This window comes from Onthophagus taurus, chromosome 10, assembly GCF_036711975.1.
Source record: "Onthophagus taurus isolate NC chromosome 10, IU_Otau_3.0, whole genome shotgun sequence".
Taxonomy (NCBI): domain Eukaryota; kingdom Metazoa; phylum Arthropoda; class Insecta; order Coleoptera; family Scarabaeidae; genus Onthophagus; species Onthophagus taurus.
The window spans coordinates 10,557,451-10,580,255 of NC_091975.1; the positions used below are offsets into that span (position 1 = coordinate 10,557,451).

A 22,805-nucleotide genomic window follows, 5' to 3' on the forward strand; every position below is an offset into this window, starting at 1 on the left:
GAGTTATAAAACAATTGTATTCTAGATGTCAGTTCAATGTTTGTCCAAAAGATATGTTAGAAATCAAAGATGTACCTTGTACTGATATTTCACTACGCTCAGTTCATCTCAGTTCAATCAACTGGAACCGGACAAGGATTCAAAAAGTGTCTTTGCAAGAAGGGTTCTAGTTCATCAAAATGTTTGTGCTTTAAAAATAAAATGTTGTGTAATTCTAAGTGCCACTCCAGCTTACCCTGCAAAAATAAATAAGTTCTTCAGTTTAACGACTTTAAAGTAGATAAAGTTAATAAATAACCTTAGGATGATCTTTATTTTTTATAATGTAATCTGATTATTTTAATTAATGGCAGTGGGGTCTTTTATAAGAAATTACTTTTTTATTCTCAGTTGTATTTGGCCGCAAAAATACTATATACAGTGTGTCCCCGGATAGGTGAAACGACTCTTATAAAAGGTAAAAATTTTTCATTTTTAAAAAACAAGTGAGCCTTGACAGTGAAAAAAAAACTTTTTTTGTGGTACTTTAAAAGGTACTTTACCTACCTTTTCTGTTTACAGTACGTGAAAGTGTATGAAAAGTGTATGAAAAAAATATATGATGAAACTGATACAGGTACTTTAGTTGCTTTACATTCAACGGATGTATTTCCTACCATGTCTCTAAGAAATCGAAGCATAAATACAAACATAAGTAAAACACATTTACAAAGAATTTATAAAGCAAACAGAATTTATCCGTACAAAGCCAAATTTTGCCACACTTTGGAGGAAGGTGACGATGCAAAGCGATTGCATTTCTGTTTATCTTTGGGGGAATTAATTTTAGAAAACGGACGTCGTTTTAGAAACTGTCGGTATTGGAGCAGAGACAATCCTCATTATGTAATTAATGCAAACAGGCAGTATTTTAAAAAAGTTAATGTATGGTGTGCCGTGTCATACAAACTAGGAATAATTGGACCGTTCTTTATTGAAGGAAAATTAAACCAACAAACTTATTTACAAATTCTGACAAGGTTTGTTGACGAAATTCCATTAGATGTTCGACAGACTCATTTTTTTCAACATGATGGCTGCCCTGCCCATTCAACAAAAATGATTAGTGATTGGCTAAATATTCAATTTGGCGAAAGATGGTTTGGGAGAATGAGCGAGATATCTTAGCCGGCCAGATCTCCAGATCTCACAATAACGGATTTTTTTGTTTGGAGAAGAGTAAAACAAATAGTTTACCAAGAACACATTCCGAATGATATCGAAATACTAAAAAATAGAATAACACAGGCAGTTCGATCACTTCCTAGAGAGCATGTACAGGCAACTTTTGGAGCATTCCGAAAACGTATCGAAAAATGCGCAAATTTAGGAGGTGATTTGATAGAGAGTTACATGTAGTCTGAAGTTATAATTTATTATAACTTCAGATTACCGTGGTTATTATTGTATGTTTTCATTTTGTTGAATAAACGTTATTATTATTATTTTATTAATAATTCAATAATTTGTAATAATTAAGTGAGATTCCTTTTCCTCTTTCCTTTTCTGTTGTATTTTTTATATAAAACGCGGAGTTGATGAGCAGACGTTCGACGAGTTCACGTCAATATTTTTGTTCGACTAAAAGTTGCTAAGCACCCTTTTTAGTGGTACTTCTCAATTGTATCGGTTGTTGCTTTAACCGAGAGAGTACTAAAGTAGTATTTTAAGCAGTTTTTTTTGCAGGCGAATAAACACTTAATTTGTTTGTGAACATTTTAATAACGTTTAGTTTATTTCTCCCGAACAATCTGAATCTCAAAACAAAAAATCGTAATAAAGTACTATTGACGAAAATAATAAACAATAGGTTTTATCAAAGTAGGCCGATCATTCCGAAAATTTGTATATGGCCATAGTTTTTCATTCTGAACAAAATTTCTTAGTAACACTTTCACGTACTGTAAACAGAAAAGGTACTTTACCTACCACAAAAAAAGTTTTTCATTCACTGTCAAGGTTCACTTGTTTTTTAAAAATTAATAATATGTTCAAAATTAGTCTTTAACCAAGCAGGGCTAAACCCCAAAAAATAACAATCAATATCGAAAAATTTTTACCTTTTATAAGAGTCGTTTCACCTATCCGGGGACACACTGTATATAGTATTTTTGCGGCCAAACTGACAGGCAAATACAACTGAGAATAAAAAAGTAATTTCTTATAAAAGACCCCACTGCCATTAATTAAAATAATCAGATCACATTATAAAAAATAAAAATCATCCTAAGGTTATTTATTAACTTTATCTACTTTAAAGTCGTTAAACTGAAGAACTTATTTATTTTTGCAGGGTAAGCTGGAGTGGCACTTAGAATTACACAACATTTTATTTTTAAAGCACAAACATTTTGATGAACTAGAACCCTTCTTGCAAAGACACTTTTTGAATCCTTGTCCTGTTCCAGTTGATTGAACCGAGATGAACTGAGCGTAGTGAAATATCAGTACAAGGTACATTTTTGATTTCTAACATATCTTTTGGACAAACATTGAACTGAGATCTAGAATACAATTGTTTTATAACTCCATTTTTTGTACCGATTTGATAAAGCTCGTCATCAGTTTTATCTAAGACCACTCCTATAATATTACGCGCATCACCACGTCCTCTATCGACTTCTGGTACGAAAACCCTTACAGAGGCGCTAATAGATACTGGAGGAAATTTTTTGCCACTCGTTTTCAACATCTTTTCTGCCTGTTGTTGTATTTGACGTTTTCTAACGCTACTGATTTTTTTGAACACAAAGGGCAGAGTACTTTAGACCCATGTCCTTCGAAATTGTGTGAATGACACATCCGCATATCCTGCAAGTATGAGCTCCACTAGTTTCTTGTGAATAGACGCTGCATTTTTTATCTTGCGCACTGGCTAGGGGTTGCTTACTTATTTCACATTGTTCCAAATTGTTATTAGAGGCTTGACTTTTCTCTATATTTACCTCACAGGGTTTAAACGTAGAAGCTTTGGGATCTGCTTTAATTTGGTCAAGATCCTGTATGATTTTCTCCAAATCTTCTTCAGTTTCGACGCTTCGCGTAAAATGATTTAGCAACGATAGTCCTACCTTTACTTTACACCCGAAAGGGCCTCATAAGGAGTTTGCTTGATGCCAGCATGAAATGCTCTGTTTTTCATGAGTTGCACAAATCTTATACCCTCACTCCAATGTAAATTATCATTGTCTTGCATCCAAGTGGTCAGCATATTTTCAATATCCTGATTAGCCCTTTCTACACTGCCCTGACTTTGCGAATGCCTGGGCTTATATAATATGTTTTTAAGTTTTCAATAATTTTGTTAGAAAATTCTCTGCCATTGTCGGACTGTAGAATGGCGGGGGCACCTAATAAAGTAAATATGTCCAACAAAGTCTAGAGAGAAGTCTATAGAGTAAATCTTAAGTTTTTAAATGTAATAATTATTAATAAGTTTTATGAAAATGTTACTTTTTATAATGTGACACCTGATTATATCAATGAGAGCTTTAATAAAAAAATCGTGTTTATGCTCGGTTTACTTACTGTTTTATTTTTATTATCCAAATACGATACTACGCTATAATGTTAATTGTTATACATTTCCTAGAACCATTCAGGAATTGCATACAATGCCTAGGAAGTAAATACATTTCCTAGGATTTGCATGTATTACAAAATCGTTGACAAATTATTTTACACATTTCCTAAATTAGCTCGGAATTATATACATTTCCTAGGAATTTTATAGAATTCCCAGGTTTCACACATTTCCGGTAACATATACATATGATGCAGTCAAAAAACTTATAAAAGAAAAATTTAAAGTTTTGATACTTTTTGATTTCTTATAACCGATTCTAAACCAAATTTATTTTAAATTTAATTAATACATAAACACCTTCATTCCACCTTAACATCTAATTTTACACGCCAAAAACATATTAAACTTTATGTTATTTGCAGTGTTTTTAGCTCGCCCGTTCTAAGATTAGAAAGCCCTTGAAGTGAATCTATTTTTCAATCAAAAAAGAAACGACGCGATTATAGCACCTTCTCGGTGTTAGCACCTAATTTTTATAATATTATTCTAACCGATCAGAACGACGTAATAAAATTCTTTCACGTTTAATACACGAATTTTATAAAAAGAAACCGTTTATTCTACGGGAATTTTAGTAAATAAACAAATTCTTTTTTTAATATCATTCAAAAGTTTCCATTAAATTTATAGTCTTAACAAGTAATTATTTGAAACATCATCATCATCGGGTTGATTAACACTTTTTTTTTGGATCATAAAAGTCGTTAAAATTACACGGTTAAGGCGCCAGTGATAAAAAGTTAAAATTTACATTTGAATGTCGAGGGAATTCCGAGTTTTATTCCGGGATCGCGGTTTATTCTGTTATTATTCGAGATAATTTGTTTGAGAATTTGTCTAAACAGACGGGTAATTGGGGAAAATTAACTTGTTAACACCTAAGTGTGATTTACGTCAAAATAGGATTCGATTTTAATAATTTATTTCGGTTTCGTTGATTAAACGTGAAACTTGGTTTCATTGTATTCCGCGTAATTTATTGCTAATACTTATTACCCACGTGTTCTACTTCTGTATTTTCTATTGTCCAATTTCGCTTGCAGTGATTTTCAGGGAATTAAAATATCCACCGTGGCAAATTAACCGTGAACACAATGGGTGACTAAGCAACACCAACAAACTGCTTAATATAAATTTTTAATATTTTGGTTTATTCTTCTTGGCGATCCCGATCCATTTATCAAATTAAATTTGACCTTTCCGATTCAATTAAGTACAATTTATCATTGCGTTTAGATAATTATTTCATGGTTCGTCGAGAGTGGTCAGAGTCGGATGTTCTCTTCGTTACGACTATCGATTATTATTCCTCAAGGTACCCGTCCACCTACTCACACAATGAATATCCTTCCATTTTTGGGAGTTCGATTAACTCGACCAACGTCTCAAGCGGTTTTACAAATAGATATTGAAACGAACATTTTGTAATTAATACATTTCCTTATTAGAAATGAACCAATTTATTTTTTAACCAATTTTTAACAATCATTTATTAACGATTTAACTTAACTTTTTGATCCGACGTTAAGTAGACTTCACACAAGTCGATTGTAAATAAATTATTATTGATAAAAAATTGAATTGATGGGCGTAATTTTTGGTGTTATGTTTCAATTTGTTTTAAAGAAATTTTTGGTGGAGGCGCTTATATTTTTACATATCATTTATTACATAATAAATGAAATAAATCTTACCTGTCTGTGCAGTACATGTGTTTATGGGGGCCACATTTGTCCCAGTCGCGAACGCGTGTTATCCCCGAAGCGAACGGTCGACGGTGCACGGTCGATAAGCGTAAGCAAACTGACTGCCGCCACCGACGCCGCCGTCGCCGGCGTCGCGACGCCGGGCGTCCCAAAACCCCCACTACACCCACGCAAAACTTTTAAACGAACATCGCGACCGACTTACCAATAGAAAAAACGTCAAAAACGGCTCGGAAAGGAAAGCTCGAACCCCGACGATCGCAAGAAAGAAAGAAACCAGGTTTAAACGAAATTGGAATTGTTTCATTTGATAACTGGGAAATAATGTAATGTAATGATGTCGGGTTGAATTGAAAATTTATCGAAGGTCGGAAATTATCTTGGATGTTATCTTGAGTGACGACGAGTCTTCAATAAAAAGTTTTGTGTTGACAATTTTTTTTTATTATAAAATAAAAACAATTCGCTCAATCTAAAGTAAAATCTTTTTTCGCCTCCCATACCTGAAAGTAAATCATATCAGCCCTAAAAAAATAACTGAAAGCTAGATTTTCGGCCCTTGGAATTCTAAACTCTGAACGTCCCTACTTTATAGTTTTTCATCACATTCTATACCATATCCAGATCGAATTCGCACTTATGAAAATCAATTTCAAATTTACGAAATTGGATTTCACACAACTGAAAATCATTTTCGTACTAACGAAAAATCAACGAAAACCAATTTTACACTAAAGAAACTAAATTTTTCCTTTACGAATGTCAAAGTCAACATTAAGAAAACGAATTTTACATTCGTGAGAATGAATTTTGTGTTTATGAAGATCAATTTCGAAAGAATTTTACTAGGCTGTAAATAAAGACCTATATAAACATGTTTATTCAATGGAATTTTAATAACGAGTATTTAAATAATTACAACAATATAATTAAATTAAACAATTAAATGATAACTACAGTATGTCCCCGGATCGAGTTACAAAGAGGAAAAAAATTTTTGTTACTGATTGATACAAATGACCTTTCTGCGTTCCACTCAACCGACAAAAATCTACGCACATGTTCGTACGGTTTCTGGTAAAGTAACTGTGCACGTCGGCGTGCGTCTTATACTGTTTATCATTACTATGAATATACAGCAAACATTTCAGAATATTCAAGGATTCAAAGGCGAGGCGACAATCTTCCCTATAACTAAGTTTTGCCAACACTCTCACAGCTCTGCGTTGTAAACCAAACACATAATTACTTGCTGGACTCCCACCCCAGGCAATAATACCATAGTCAATCATTGAGTGTATCAGCGCATAATGCGCTGTTTTGACCACCTCGATAGATACCGAGCTCACTAGTCTACGTAGTAGAAAAATGTTTCTTGAGATCTTTTTACCAATTTCAGCCACATGCACATCAAATTTCAGATCTCTGGAGCTCACCGTTATGCCCAGCAATCTAGCAGGGGGGAAATCACCCACACAGTCCCGTTTTAGGGTGAAAAGTGTCTGAACCGTTTTGTCTTTATTCAAACATAGTTCATTAGCTACACACCAGTTGTTCGCAGCAGTCAACAGTTTGTTTGAGGAAGACATTACCTCCTCGTAGTTTAACCCGGACACAAGCAATGTGGCATCATCAGCGTACAACAAACACTTTACACCCTCTCCCAGGTAACCAGGAAAATCATTAAAGTACAGGAGGAACAAAAGGGGCCCCAAAATAGATCCCTGAGGGACACCCCTCGACATTGGAAGTTTTCCAGATACTTTGTCTCCACATTTAACCACTTGAAACCTATCGGACAGGTATGATTCGATAAGAGCAACACTATTTAAATCAAAGCGAAAAACAGACTTCAGCTTCAGGAGAAGATACGGTGCGACACACTATCAAAAGCACGAGACAAATCAAGAAATAGAGCAGCACAGTACTCCCGATCTTCATACGTACTGTAACAGACATTCATAAAATTAACAATCGCATCCCCGGTGCTCCTACTAGGTCGAAAGCCGAACTGATTCTCGAAAAGCACATCATACAATTCCACGTGTGCCATTATTTGTTTGTAGATTACGCGCTCAAATATTTTGGACAGTATCGGGAAAATGCTAATGGGACGATAATTCGAACAATCGTTTTTATCCCCATGCTTAAAAATAGGCACAATGGAAGCTATCTTTAATTGATCCGGGAAAGTATGTGATCGCGTCATGCTGTTAACCATTATGGTAAGGGGCGCAACCATGAGGCTAATGTTACATTTTATAGCCCCCGTTGAAACACCGTATATGTCTCTAGTTCCGTTTGTCTTTAAACACTGTAGAACACTTCTAACTTCACTCTCTGATACCTCAACAAAAGAGAAAACAGGAACATTGTCAAAGTTACTATGACACAGATGCAAGGGGGACCCAATAGACGGGCCGAGTTTAGCAACATTGTTATTAGCGACATTTACAAAAAAGCTGTTTAGATTATCGGGATCCATATCCGCAACATTCTGCTTGTCCACACTGACCCTGCACCCATTAATCAAAGTCCAAGAGGCCCGCGATTTGTTGCTCGATGCGTTAATGTATCCGACAGCGGCCTTCCGTTTAGCCTCAACGATGCCATTACAGTACGCCGACCTTGCTCCATCCCTCATTTCCTTAAGATTAGCAGTTCCATAACGATTGAAAAGATTGGAAGCGAGATCACACCTGAGTCTCATCTGACGCAGTGTATTATTGAAATATGCGATGTTAACCGTGAAAGAGAGAATTTATTTAGTACTGTGCTATGGTATTAGTGAATCATGTTTTTGTGTAGTTATACAAAAATTCCAGCAAAAATATTCGGACACAAAAATATCTCATGTTGGGGCTCGCAAACTGATGAAAAATTTTTTTGAAACGGGTTCTGTATTATCCATAAAGAGGCAGACAAAGAGACTAAACGAGGAAGACGCTCCTTTTCAGATAGCTTTTCAACAAATGACATTGTTTCTTCCCAGCATTGTCGTTATTGGAGCGATGTAAATCCAATTACCCATAAATTTTATACGGTCAATGTACTTTCAGCAAAACAGTTGCCCAGCTTACCATTCACACATTGTACCAAATGGTTAAAATTACAATTTCGTCAAAAATGGATTGAACGAAATGGTCCTATTTGATGGCCAGCACGTAGTCTTGATCTTACAATTATGGATTTTTATTTTTGGGGGCGATTGAAACAAATTGTTTACAGTGAACCATTACAAGATGATGCAGAACTATTAAAACTAAGAATAATTAAAGCGATAGAATCTCTACCACTGGCGAAAATTCGTATTTCTTATAAAGAATTTAGAACTCATCTTCAAATGTGTGCCGAATTGGGAGGGAATTTGTTTGAATGAGGACATAGTGTGCTATTACATAAATTTACATTTAAAATATTTTATTCAATTAGCCATATTTTAATTTGATTTGTCCGTATATTTTTCACTAACATGAGTTGCAACTTTTATTTTATTTTATTGATTTCTATGGTTACGTATCGTAAATTGAACTTGAAAAATTTTTAATTTAGGAAAAGTATAATTTTTACATAAAAATGGGAATAATTAGTTAACTTCTATAGTTAGAATATAAAGTTCGTGCGATTTATTAAATTAAATTCATTATTTATGCTGAGATAAGTTTGAAAAATCAGTAACAAAAATTTTTTTCCTCTTTGTAACTCGATCCGGGGACATACTGTATATATAAATTACATCTTAAAACTTATATTTCGTTTAGATCTCGAGAGTTGTTAAATATGAAATTTGATCAAATAGATAACCTCCTCTGTTATCTATTAATAATTACCGTTCCAGAGACAAAAAATAATATGACAAGAACGTTTACAATCACAAATAAAATAATTGATGGATTGAATTTACTTGGAATATACCACAAATATGTTTCCCTTAGACCTACCCACACTCCTCAGTCGTCTATTTATTTCATACAAGAATAATAAATGCACAGTACAACCGATCGGGAAAAATACATTTAGCAAAATTGCCACTTTTTAGAACTACCTCAACCCAGTACATACACAGGACATTGCTTTCGTCGAAGTTCTGTAACGTTGCTACCTAACTCTGAAACTGATTTGGTAACACTGAAAAAGCATGGAGGTTATATTGATGACTGCTTATCTAATAAAATTAATATTGCCCAAAAAATCTTGACGAACCAAGAACAGCAGCCCAGCACTACTAACACGATTGAAGTGGTTGATATATTAAAGCAAACAAATGAATCTATAGAAATAAATCATAATGCTACTACTAGTACGTTAAACACTTACCAGATACCAAATTCTAGTATTACTATTCACAACTGCGCGGAAGGAATAATTAATATTAATAATAATTACTACAATAAGTAAGTTGTTTCTAGTGTTTTTGTTAAATTCTGTTACATATTAATAAAATTAATTGATTTATAAAATTAGTTTTATATTATATTTTTGCAATTTAGTGCAGAAATGCCCTTATCTATTAGCCTCGGGCTGCTAATGCTTATTTTCTGCCCTTGAGACACAATATACTATTTATGGCAGTGATAATGAAAGTTTCAATGAAAATGAGTTTGAACAATCCGATGATGAACACCAGGTATTGATACCAATTTTCAACAAATGTTATACAAATACCTGGACACTCAGCATTTCTCCCCATAATTATATCTAATGTTACTAAAGGAACCCAACCTATCTCTAAAGATATACAAAAAGAGAGAAAATTAATCCCACAATTTAAAGCGACCAGAAAGAAAAGATATCGCATTCATAAGATACAACAAACTGGTGGTTATTAAAAAAACATTAACAGCAGAACACGATGAACTGGGTATGCAAAGTAAAGGAAAGTAAAAAAGGTAACCAAGACGATAAGGAAAAAAAACTAGAAAACCAATACTCATAATAAGCTAAGTTTTGTGTAAGAAAAAATTTGTTTAAAGTCATAATTGGTGAAGATTTTGAAGGAGTAATGGTTGTTTTTCTCCCCAACTTCTACGGCACTGGAAAAAGTACGGTTTTGAGACGCCCATTTGAACCGCCAATGTTTTCTACACAAAAAAGGTAGGGTCAGATGGGGTAATTGTGAATTCGGGGTTATTATGAACGCTGTCATACATTTGTATCGAAGGAAATAGCACTGCAAGCTAGCCCTTTAGCAATTTTTGAATCACAATAAACTATTTGAATTAATTTCAGAAGATATAGTCAATGGTAGATTATGTTCAGTTAAAAGAGCAGCCAAAAGTATTTCTGCTAAAATAAAAATTTTTATGTATTAACATAAAAAACATCTACCGATAAATCGGTAGGGTTGGTACCAGATCTACATCTCCTGCAAATACTGTTGGAGTCTTCATAACTCCTATTTATAGGAGTCAAAAGTTTATGAATTTACATTATTACCTTAATTTTGCTCTTATTGAATGTCATATCACTCTACTTCATTACTACATCCCAAGTATCTAGTTTTTTATACTTCCTAATTTCTTTGTTGGTGATTTACATTTCTTGGTGACTTCGTCTATAAATATGACTGAGACTTCTTTTATGTCGTAATCATACGTTTCTTATAAATGTTGCTATATTTGATTCATACACAATCAAAATTGATCTTACATTACATTACATAGACCAACACATCTAGGAAAGGTAGTTTTTTGGCAGTTTCTGTTTCCATGGTGAACTTAATCATAGGATGTTGAGAGTTCAAGTGATCCAAGAACTCTTGGAGTCGTTTTTGACCATGTTGCCATATCACAAACGTGTCATCCACATATCGGAGCCATAGTTTTGGTTTCCACTGGCTCTTCTTCAAAGCGTCTTCTTCGAATAATTCCATGTAGAAATTAGCTATAACTGGCGATAGTGGAGATCCCATGGCTGCCCCTTCGAACTGCTCGTAAAATTCTCCTTTCCAGCTGAAATACGTCGACGATAAGCAATACTCCACCAGATCTGGCACGTATTCTGGTAAACCCTCCGGAATGAGTTTTCGGCAAAGACCCTCTACAGCATCCTTAACTGGTACCCTAGTAAAAAGGGATTCCACATCGAAACTTACCAACATATCCCCAGCCTCCAGCTTTACACCTTTTGCCGATTCTACAAAATGTGTAGAATCCCTGACATACGATTCCGTGTTACCTGTAAAGGGAGACAGAATCTTTGCAAGATGTTTGACCAGCTGGTATGTTGGGGAGTTGATGGCGCTGACGATAGGGCGGAGGGGGACGTCTGGTTTGTGAATCTTCGGTAGTCCGTAGATCTTCCTGTATGTGGCTAGGTCCAGTAGGTTCATCATTTTGTCGTCGTATTCTTTCCATTCTTGTCCATAACAACGGTGGCATTCCTCTTGTCTGCTGGTAACACGACGATTTCTGACTTTTCTTTTATAGATCGGAGTGCCTTCTTTTCACCAATCGTCAAGTTGGATTTTGGTGGTCTTGCTGACTTCAATACTCTCGCAACTTCTTGTCGGATCTTTTCGGCTTTCAGTGCCGAACAGCTGCTTCCACTTCGCAAATGATTTCCTCCTTTGGGACCTTCTTCGGGGCGATTGCGTAGTTCAATCCTTTGACGAGCACAGAGGTTCCGTCTTTCGTTAGTGGGACATTCGATCTGTTAATGACGATTGTTTCTACTGGTAAACTATTACCTTTCTTCTTTTGCGACCGGCGTTCCAGAGATTCAAACTTCTTGATGTGTGTGTCACGGGTCTTCTGAAATTCGCGATTAGCCTTCTCCATTGTTAGTCTGTCCACTTTGTCCCAGTCTTCTCCGGATATACAATTGGAAAGTGAGAGGTGGAGTCGTAGTACATTACATTACATTACATTACATAGAATACATATCGGGTAGGCGGACCAACCAACCTTGCACCGCGACCCTAAGGATCTATTGTACCCCGATAGAAAGATAAATAAATAAAAAAAGGAAATAAAGGTCGTTCAGATCTTTTGAGGAGATAAACTGCGACCCAAAAATCGCGAATCTGATACGGTTAAGGGCAGTGGCATAAAACATGCTCAACCGTCTCTGCTTCCTCCGCACATAGTCGGCATTCAACATCGTCGGCTAAACCCAACAAGTTGAGGTGTGCTTTTAATCGGCAGTGCCCAGTAAAAACACCCATTAGAACTTTTATGCTACTACGGGCAAGTCCTAAAATATTCCCGGGTCTCATTCCAGGAGAACTGGTCCACAGTAGGCGAAGTCCCTCTTCAGCCCACAGTCCAATTCTATATTTGGCCATCGCAAATGATACACCAACTGCTGGTTCCGGCCCCACAAACGCTTCAGCGCTGCCATCTGGTGCTAGCTTATCTGCCGCTTCATTGCCAGCAACCCCAGAGTGACCCGGGACCCAGATCAGAGAGACTCTGTTATCACAACTCAGTGTGTTTAATGTTCTCTTACAATCATTAACCAGAGCCGACACCGTTTTCACGGCTTGCAGCGCCTGGAGAGCGGCTTGACTGTCTGAGAAAATTCGTACTGTCATGTTCTTCACCCCTCTTTCAAGAAGGATTTTAGCACCCATGTCAATAGCAAATACTTCCGCCTGGAATACAGTACAGTACGTACCCAGGCTGTAGGCTTGCTTAATTCGAGGTGTCTGGCTGTATACTCCTGCTCCTACCCCTTCAGGCGTTTTTGATCCATCTGTGTACAAGCAAATGTCTGCCCGAACCAGAGAATTTTCATTTTTGATCCAGGACTGCCGCTCAGGCAGTACAATCTGGTATCGAGCATTAATCACTGATAGTGATACCGCCAAATCTGACAGCATTGATAGCACAGTATCAGTGCTTATAATGTCTTCCGCAGCCCATTGGTAGCACAGGTCGGAGCAGTTTTGAGCATATTGCTTAAATCTGTAAATGGTTGTTCTAGCCACTTTCTCTATATGGAAATACAGAGGAGATAAGCCAAGCAGAACCTCCATTGCTAGAGTTGGCGTTGTGCCTATCGCACAAAATTGATCTTAGTTGGTTCATCTTTTTGTTTCTCAATTCAACTCATTCTTTTTGTTAGCAGTCGTTTAGACCATGCAATCGAGTTTTGTATTTTTTCTCCTATTTCTAAGTTAATCAAGCGTCATTGATCTCATTTCTTGCATTACTCCGCTATACAGGGTGTTTCATAATATACGCTCAAGACTTCAGGATGTGATAGCTTGTCCAAAAATTTGAAAAAAAGATAGATCTACTGAAATGGAAGACCGATTTTCATGAACTCAATACGATGTCTTTCTTTTTGTTAATACATGAAAACTTTTATTTTAGCAGACATACTTTAGGCTGCTTTTTTAGCTGAATATAATTTACCATTGACCATAATGAGGAGTGGATGAGTCTACGGACAGGAGCGTTACAAAACATTTATGTATGGGTTAGATGGCGCAAATACAATGATGGCGTCAAAACATTATCTTATAATACTACTAAAACATGATATATGTACTTTGCTTGTTCGTAATGAAATGTAAATTGCCCAGATTTGTAGATCTCACCAGAGATACATACAATTATTTCATCTCTAGCCCAAAGGGAAGTATACTGAACTTCAACAATTTTGCAGTTTAATGGTTCATAAAATTTTAACGGCAAATCCATCCTGGAAAAAGCAGAGTGTTGCTTTTCTCGAGAACAGAACAAAGAAAAGGGCTCTCAGCTATCTTAAACAGTGGCCACCACGATCTCCGGATCTGACACCATTAGATTTTTACTCGTGGGGTTATGTCCACCAGTCCTAGAGGACTTGCATTTATCAATATGTTTCGATTTCTATCAATTTTTTTTAGAAATGCGTGATTTAGCAGAAGGACGTTAAAAAGTATAATGTGAAAGCATCGTTTCAGTTTCAGCATGATCTAGCGTGGATGCAAAGTCATTACGAGATATTCATCCATTACTGGCAAAATAAAGAAATTTATCTAAAAGACCTAACTCGCGATGGACTTGAATGAAGTTTAATTTTCATAATAAATCAATAAACCTTGATTTTTATTTAATTTTTTATTGCGTATCCCTTTTAGAACGAAAAATATTATCACTGACCTTAACCAACGTGTTACAAACGAGGATGATGTAACTCTCATGATAATTATCCGATAAGTAAAGTGTCGGATCCACTTTCAGCTACGCAAATTCATTAGAAAACAGTTTTACGAGTTTGTTTTCGCGGGACTTTGTTCTCTCGAATTGATCATCGGGTTTTATAAATTATATTAATTAAAAACGTGTTGATGAAACTTAAATTTATGTGTATTAAAAAAAAAGAGATAAAAAGGCCGATTTAAAACAATTCTGCGTATTTAAATTTCAATTTAATTAATATTCATTTTAAAGAGAACCGCCAGTTATATTTGGTTTCATCTCGACATATCTCTTTAAACTGTTATAAACTGTTCACTGGGTCAGAGATCGTCCTGGTCGTTGAATCTGGCGTACTTTTTTAAAAAAAAAAGTTATAATTGAATTTATGCAGTGCGATAAGCTAACATTTACATCTTTCGCAAAATGAGACTTTAATTTATACAAAAAGTGATTACAAAAAGATAATTTTTGGGTCACAAAGATATAGTTATTAGTTATCCAGAGGTGGTCCGGTGTTATTTACAATTTATGTTTGAGTCGAAACAAATGTTAATTCTATTAGATAAATCTACGTTGATGTATTTATCGTTGACGGGGTCAATTCTTTTTTTAACGATTTTTTGTTGTTGTTTAACAATATTAGTATTGAATTTCGTTTCGGTGTGGAGTTTTCGATGTTGTGAAATTTTATTTATCGCGCGTTTCGAAATCGCTCGACTCTTTGTATTATTTTCTATTATCATAAGGTGTTCTTCGGGTACCGGAGTCCGGACATAAATTATAACGCGTGGTCCTAAGACGCATTTACATACGACGGAGCTTGGTCAGGACACCTGTACGAAGAGGAATGCCATAATTCAGCGATTATTATTCGCGGAACGGTGCAAAGTGCATGCATAAGTAAACTTCTTCTAGGGGGGGACTCTTGTTCGCGGACATTTCTAAGTGAGAGATTACTCTCCGTTAGATATGTCTCCTTTTACGGATATCTCCATTTTCTACTTAGTAACATTCCTACTTAGTGTTATTACACTTTAAAAGCTATCTTAAACAATTTTCACAAGTTTTTGTAAATAATATTTGCCCTAGTTAGAGGCCGTTATCTTTGTTATTATAATAATTCTCGAAATCAAAGCGTACAAAATTACGAATAAACCGAAGATTTTTAAATATTATGTTGAAAGAATTCTAAGATTAAAGCAAAAAATTTTAATATTAACAATTGTGTAATATAAGCCTTTTTTTACATTAATTTGAATGGTGTATGTTATTTGTGGGCGATAACATCGGTTATTGGCAGAAAGATCTCTAGTCGTAGCGATTTTATTGCTTCGGCGCTAGATTATGTAACCGTTGCGGTTTCTCTTTGACGCTCTCTTGAAGTGTGCCGACGTTTTATGAGGTGAAAAATGCATAACTTACACCGACGATACCAAGTATGGATTCGAATGTTACCCATTATCGTATTTTAACGTTTATTTTGTAAACAAGATTTATTTTATTGATACTATTTTTGCATAATTCAGTTAATTTATTCAAATGATTCAAAATTTTTTTATGAAAATATCCCAAATCGATATATCCTCAAAGCAGATTGTAATCCAGAAATAATCGTGTTATTAAAAAACCGATTTTAGGAGAGAGGTAGGGCTACACCTTGGTGGACTCCTGATCTACATTCACTGAGGGTCACTTGCAGAAAAGCTTTTAATAAAGTAAAACAAACTAGACTGAATTCTGACTGGACCTTGTTCAAAACACACCAGTCAGAATTCAAACATTTAGTGCGACAAAAGAAACGACAAGCCTGGAGAGGTTTTTGTGAAGAGGTGGAGAGCGCTGCTGAGGAACAAAATACTATCTCGCGGCCAAAAGCACAGTCATGACGTTCTAAAAAAGTCTGATGGCAGTTTTGCCAAGGATCCAGAAGAATCGTTGCATTTATTAATGGATGTTCATTTTCCAGGTTCTTTTCAATGCTTCTACACCAAGTGGAATTTAACAACTCTCCTAGCAGCCAGGACTGGCAGATAGCTAACCAGGTTGTAAGGAATGAGTTGGTAGAGTGGGCCGTCGGCAGTTTTGAGCCCTTCAAAACACCCGGACCCGACGGTATATTTCCTGCTCTTCTTCAATGGAGTCTAGAGGATATGAAAATACACTTGATGAGAGTTTTTAACTGGACTATGTGAACATTACATTAGAGAGAATGTACTTAAAGCGTTTCCTTTGCATTTCAACCAACATGCATATATCAAAGGTAAATCTGTGGATAGCGCCCTACACATGGTAGTGGGGCGCATCGAACAAGCATTTGATTCGAAAGAGTCCATTCTGGGAACTTTCCTTGACATAGAGGGAGCGTTTGACAAAACCACCTTTAGTAGCATTAACCTGGCACTGGAATCTCGAAGAGTGCCATCGGTCATCGCGGGCTGGATTAAAACAATGCTAGCAAGCAGAGTTGTTCAAACTAAGGCGAAAGGACACAGTACTGAGAGCTGTGGTTAAGGGTTGCCCACAAGGTGGGGTACTCTCACCGCTTCTCTGGTGCTTAATAGTTGATGATCTCATTCGTGAGTTAAATAATAAATATCTCTTCACAGTTGGTTACGCAGACGACGTGGCTATTTTGTTAAGAGGTAAACCTGACAATTTTCTTTGTTACAGAATGCAGCAGGCACTTAAACTCGTTGAACGATGGTGTGAAGAACATACCCTCTCTGTCAATCCTAAAAAGACAGAGACTGTTCTCTTCACTAAACATAAGAAACTGGGACACTTAACGCCACCTAATTTCTGCAATAATCCATTAACCTTTGCTCCAGAGGTGAAATATCTGGGTGTTATCTTGGACAAAGGACTAACTTGGACATCACACATTAGTGGCAAAATCAAAAAAGCAACGATTGTACTGACCCAGTGCCGAAAGGCTATTGGGAATACTTGGGGATTAAATCCGAAAGTTACAATGTGGATCTACACTTCTGTGATAAGACCCATGGTAGTTCACGGAGCCATAGTCTGGTGCTCAGCACTAAAACATGCATATAAAGCTACATTGCTGCATCAATTGCAACGACTGGCCTGCCTGCTAATCACAGGCACTATGAGATCTACACCTACGATTGCAATGGAGACTATGCTAAACGTGCTGCCCCTAGATATTTTCATCAGGGAGGTGGCCGTGATGGCATTGCTTCGGTTGCGATCAGTAAATGAAAAGCAGGTTGTTAAAATGGGAATAGTCCGGAGCAAGCTCTGGAGTGAGGCTGTTAGTAAACAACCCCTCCTTAAAGCTCGCACAGACTACATTACACCTACTTTCTTAGGCAAGCCACACTTTGGCATTGAAACGATACCCCAGAGCAACTCAAGCTCGGGCAAAACGCTGACCATCTACACTGATGGATCAAAGAAGGCTGGAGGTTCCGGAGCGGCAATTTTCTCACACGATCTCCAGCTGCACCTTTCCAGTTCGTTAGGATCGTATTGCACGACTGCTCAAGCCGAATTAATTGCTATAAATATAGCAGCCGATGCGATTATCGACTCCAAAAAAAGTCGGCAGAAACGTTGTAATCTGTACTGATAGCAGACAGGCTATGCTGGCGGTTGGCAGGCATCATACTGCATCATCGTTGGTGAAGTCCTGTCGGCAATCACTCGAAGAGGCAAACGTATACAACAACGTCACGATAAAATGGCGAAAAGGACACATCGGAATTAAAGGACATGATCATGTGGACAGGTTGTCCCCTGAACCGTTTGTACCACTAGCTGTTAATACAGCATCAAAACTGATAAACTCCATCTCCCACCGAGCTTTTTGCGATAGATGGGATGGGACGGCAGTAGGTGCCTTTGCTAAGAAATCTCTGCTCTACCCTGACCGGAAGACATCTACTCAGTTTCTGGGAAAATCGCAAAGTGACTTGACGCTTCTCACCCACTTCCTGACCGGACACTGCAGGTTACGTAAGCACATGTTTTACATGAAGCTGGCGAATACACCCCTCTGTAGAGGGTGTGAAATGGAAGACGAGACGGTAAGTCATACTGTTTGTGACTGTCCAAACCTCGTGTACTTAAGGGAATCTATTTTCGGAGTACCATGGCTGCAAATTTCGGATATAAGGAACATACCTTTCTGTTCTATATTAACGTTCATGAAAAGATTGGGCTGGTTTTCTGACCCTTGAATGAACAGTAAACTGTGGGGACGTACAAAGGGTCCGCTGGGGCCTAAGTGCTGTGAGTAACTCACCCCCACGTGAAACTACATACAACCGATTTTGGTACATCTCCAGGATTCATCTAGATCTGGCTAAATCTAGGGTAGTGAAGTAACCACTTGTGAAGAAGGTTGCAACATGGCATCCGAAACGTCAAACCTTTTATTAAAAGACGCACGGCAAAACCCGAAAGTTTTTTTTCAACAAGCAAATCAAGGATTTGGATAACTCACGAATTAGACAACGCAAGCTGTTGAGCAGTTTGGCCTTTCTACGAAGATGCAGAGAGAAGAAAGTAACGCCAACCTTCTTGAAGGTGAAGCACCACATCGACTCCGCCGCAGCACGTAGAATTTTGATTAAGACAAAACAAGCACTGCTACGAGAAAGAATCCACAAGACCTTCAATGATCTACAAAAAATAAGTGAGAAGTTACTACGACTTAGGCGGCCTGATGGTAGTTTTACGGACTCTAGCAGAGCCTCGTTGGAGCTTCTAATGCAGACTCACTTCCCAGGAAGCCTGATGATGAGGGCCGATAATGCCACAGCGGGCTATTCCTGCGCCCCTCAAATACGGATTGGAGTGTGGCTAGAAAAGCAGGTCCCTCAAGCAAGCCCTCAAGCAGGTGATTGAAAAGATCAACACTCCATCGGAAAAGAGCGCAGAGACCTCTAAGCCTTTGGCCAAGAGGGCGCGCTCTGATGGGTCGACGCCCGAGCAAGTGGCTAAGAAGCCCAAGCCGGCTGAGATCGTACCGACGGAAACCAAAGCTGCTTCAGAGAAGCAGCTGACTTACAAAGCTGCTGTGAGCGGTATCAGGGTTGGATTAATCCACCCAGACTATCCCGCCCAGCAATTCAATGTAGAACAAGTGGGGTTGTTACGGAGGGAGGTTATTTCAGCCGTAGACAACATCCAAAAAGGGGGTGTGCGAACACAAGTCCGGTTCGAGGGCTGTGCGACGAGTCCAGGCTGGCTTTTAGTCACCTGCGCGGATGCCTGCTCGAAGGACTGGCTTGTGAATACAGCCAATAGCCTTCATCCATGGGAGGGTGCCCAGATTAAGGCGGTCGAGGGGAAAGATATTCCCAGGCCGCACGTCTGTGTAGCATATATCCCAGACGATGAAGCTAATGTTCCTCTCACCAAAGAGACGGTGTTAACCCGATTGGAGGTGATGAACAACTCACTCCAAACATCCGAGTGGACGGTTCTGAACACCACCAGATCCGGACCGGGGCAGACGTGGATATCAGCTCCCGCGGCAACAAGCGCCAAGCGCGTGAAAAGATCGCCAGGTGTGAAACCCGGCCGAGGTGGGATATCCGCACGTGCCGGGGTGTCCAGCAGGGGGCGTCGTGCAGGTGTTCGTTCTGCACCACGAGAGAGTGGAGAAAGAGGAAAGTCCTCGACTCCTGCCCGAGGCTCGAGAGGGCGCGCTGGAATGAGAGGGGCCGGGGGGACGGCTGCTCCATCCCATGCGAGAGGTAAGTAGGGGAAACTGTACTCAGCTCAGTGGATAAGTCTATTAACTGTTTACAGGTAAACCTGCAGCACGCTAGGGCGGCTACGGCTGTCCTTAGCAGAACCTGGATGAGTGAGCGAATTGATATTGCACTCATTCAGGAACCATGGCTCGCCAATACCGGGCGCATCAGCGGACTCAGTAATTTATCCGGTAAGTTACTTTGCTCAGGAGATAGACCCAGAGCTTGTTTACTTATCAGGAACAACATTAATGCTTTCTTAATCTCAGAGCATAGCGACCGCGATTGTGTGGCTGCGGTTCTGAGAATCCGTGGTGAGAAGGGCTGGACAGAAATTGTCATCTGCTCGGCATACTTCCCCGGAACGGAAAATGACCTTCCCCAGGCCGCTGTGCGAGACATAATTGCCTACAGCCGGAGGAATAACCTGCAAGTTGTTGTTGGATGTGACGCCAATGCCCACCACACAATGTGGGCAAGCACCAACACAAATGAAAGAGGTGAGTTACTTTTTGACTACCTATTAGGGGAGGGGCTTACTGTTAATAATGTAGGCGCCAAACCAACCTTTGTTACCAGAAATAGAGCAGAGGTACTTGACATTACGTTCAGCTCAATTATATTAAGCTCTAAGATAACCTCCTGGAGGGTATCCTCTGAACCGTCGTGTTCAGATCATAGACATATTCAATTTAAAATTGATAAGCTTAATTGGTTAATTGGTAGCACTAATTGGGATCTGTTTAAGAATTGCCTTGCAGATAACGTAACTAGTGTTATCGCAACCGTTAGGAACTGTGATCAGGTTGAAATAGCCACGGAGCAGATCTCTGTGGCAATTCGCTCTGCATATCACAGTAGCAGTCCACTGAAGGTGAAAAGTAGTAATCGGGGCACACCCTGGTGGAACGAATCTCTTAGCTTCGAAAGACAAGAGGTCCGAAAGCTTTTCAACCGGGCCAAGACATTAGGTGAATAGGAGAAATATAAACAGGCTCTAACGAATTACACCAAAAACATACGTAAGGCAAAAAGAGAGTCTTGGAGGAGGTTCTGTGAGGGAGTGAAAGACACACCCAGCAGTGCAAGAATTCACAAGATTCTCGCTAGAGATCCGGCACTACCCCTGGGCTCACTTAGGCGGCCTAACGGTAGTTTTACGGACTCTAGCAGAGCCTCGTTGGAGCTTCTAATGCAGACTCACTTCCCAGGAAGCCTGATGATGAGGGCCGATAATGCCACAGCGGGCTATTCCTGCGCCCCTCAAATACGGATTGGAGTGTGGCTAGAAAAGTCGTCACTTACACATCCGTGGAGCAGGCAATTCAAACGTTTAAGCCATTCAAATCGCCTGGAGAAGACAATATCTTTCCTGCTTTGTTACAGCAGGGGAGGTTTTTGTTGTTGCCAATTTTGGTAAAAATTTTCAGAGCGAGTGTCGCCTGGAAATATGTGCCGGTAGAATGGATTAAGGTACCGGTATCTTACATACCCAAAGCGGGCCGTTCGGTCCCTACTTCTAATGCCTTTCGACCCATCAACCTAACGTCATTTCTGCTGAAAACCCTTGAAAAAGTTCTGGAACGGTATATCCGTACGGTGCCATTGGTATCTGGTCCACTGAGTCGCCACCAGTATGCTTATCAAGCGGGAAAATCAGCAGAATTGGCTCTACACAACTTAGTTGGTAGAGTATCCAGGACGCTGCAGGATAAAGAAATCTTGGTTTGTGCGTTTCTGGATATAGAGGGAGCGTTTAACAACGCAATACCACAATCTCTTGAAAGAGCTGCTCTTGACAGGGGAGTGGAAGCAACTATAGCGGGTTGGATCCGCAATATGCTAGATAGTAGAATAGTTTCTACTTCACTCCACGGTGATACGATACGCTTCAGGCCGGAGGGTGGCTGCCCTGCTTTGGTCCCTCCTAGTTGACGATCTGATTGCGATAGTCGAAGCCGTTGGTGTGGAAATACAAGCTTATGCTGATGACATTGTCGTTATGGTCAAAGGAACCTGTTTGCCGAGGATATCTAAAGTCCTCCAGGTGACCCTAGATACCATTTGCGCTTGGTGTAAGGGAGAGAACCTCTCAATAAACCCGCAAAAGACAATTGTTGTGCCCTTCACCAGGAAGCGAAAGTTGGATGGACTAATCCGCCCAACTATCCAAGGTGAAGAAATTCCTTTCTCAAAGGAAGTCAAATATCTAGGATTAGTCCTAGACAAAACCCTGTCATGGACTGGACATTTGCAGGGAGTTTTGCACAAAGCTAGACTATCCTTGTGGACTTGTCGCAGTCTTTGTGGAAAAAATTGGGGTCTTACCCCTAAAAGACTGTATTGGCTCTATGTGACTGTGGTTAGACCTACGATCACATACGGAGCAGCAGCCTGGTATAGGAAAGTCCGACAGACTTCAGTTATCAGTAAACTTTCACAAATTCAACGAGTAGCTGGATTGGCAATCTCTGGTGCGATAGGCATAACGCCAACTCTAGCAATGGAGGTTCTGCTTGGCCTATCTCCTCTGCATTTGCATATAGAGAAAGTGGCTAGAACAACCATTTACAGATTTAAGCAATATGCTCAAAACTGTTCCGACATGTCCTACCAA

The 22,805-nt window shown here is 38.7% G+C and overlaps 1 protein-coding gene across 2 annotated transcripts in view; it reads right to left on the reverse strand.

Annotated features, from left to right (window-relative positions):
• LOC111418628 (RNA/RNP complex-1-interacting phosphatase) overlaps positions 1 to 22,805 on the reverse strand; it is a 268,726-nt gene that overhangs the window by 107,091 nt on the left and 138,830 nt on the right. Inside the window, exon 1 of one of the 2 annotated variants that reach the window (XM_023053258.2) lies at positions 5,320 to 5,428. The exons of the other annotated variant lie outside the window; for it this stretch is intronic. Within the exon in view, the coding sequence (XP_022909026.1) occupies positions 5,320 to 5,336 (17 nt within the window). The 5' untranslated portion in view covers positions 5,337 to 5,428. Of the gene's footprint in view, positions 1 to 5,319; positions 5,429 to 22,805 lie in introns of those variants that run through there. 2 annotated transcript variants of the gene reach the window in all.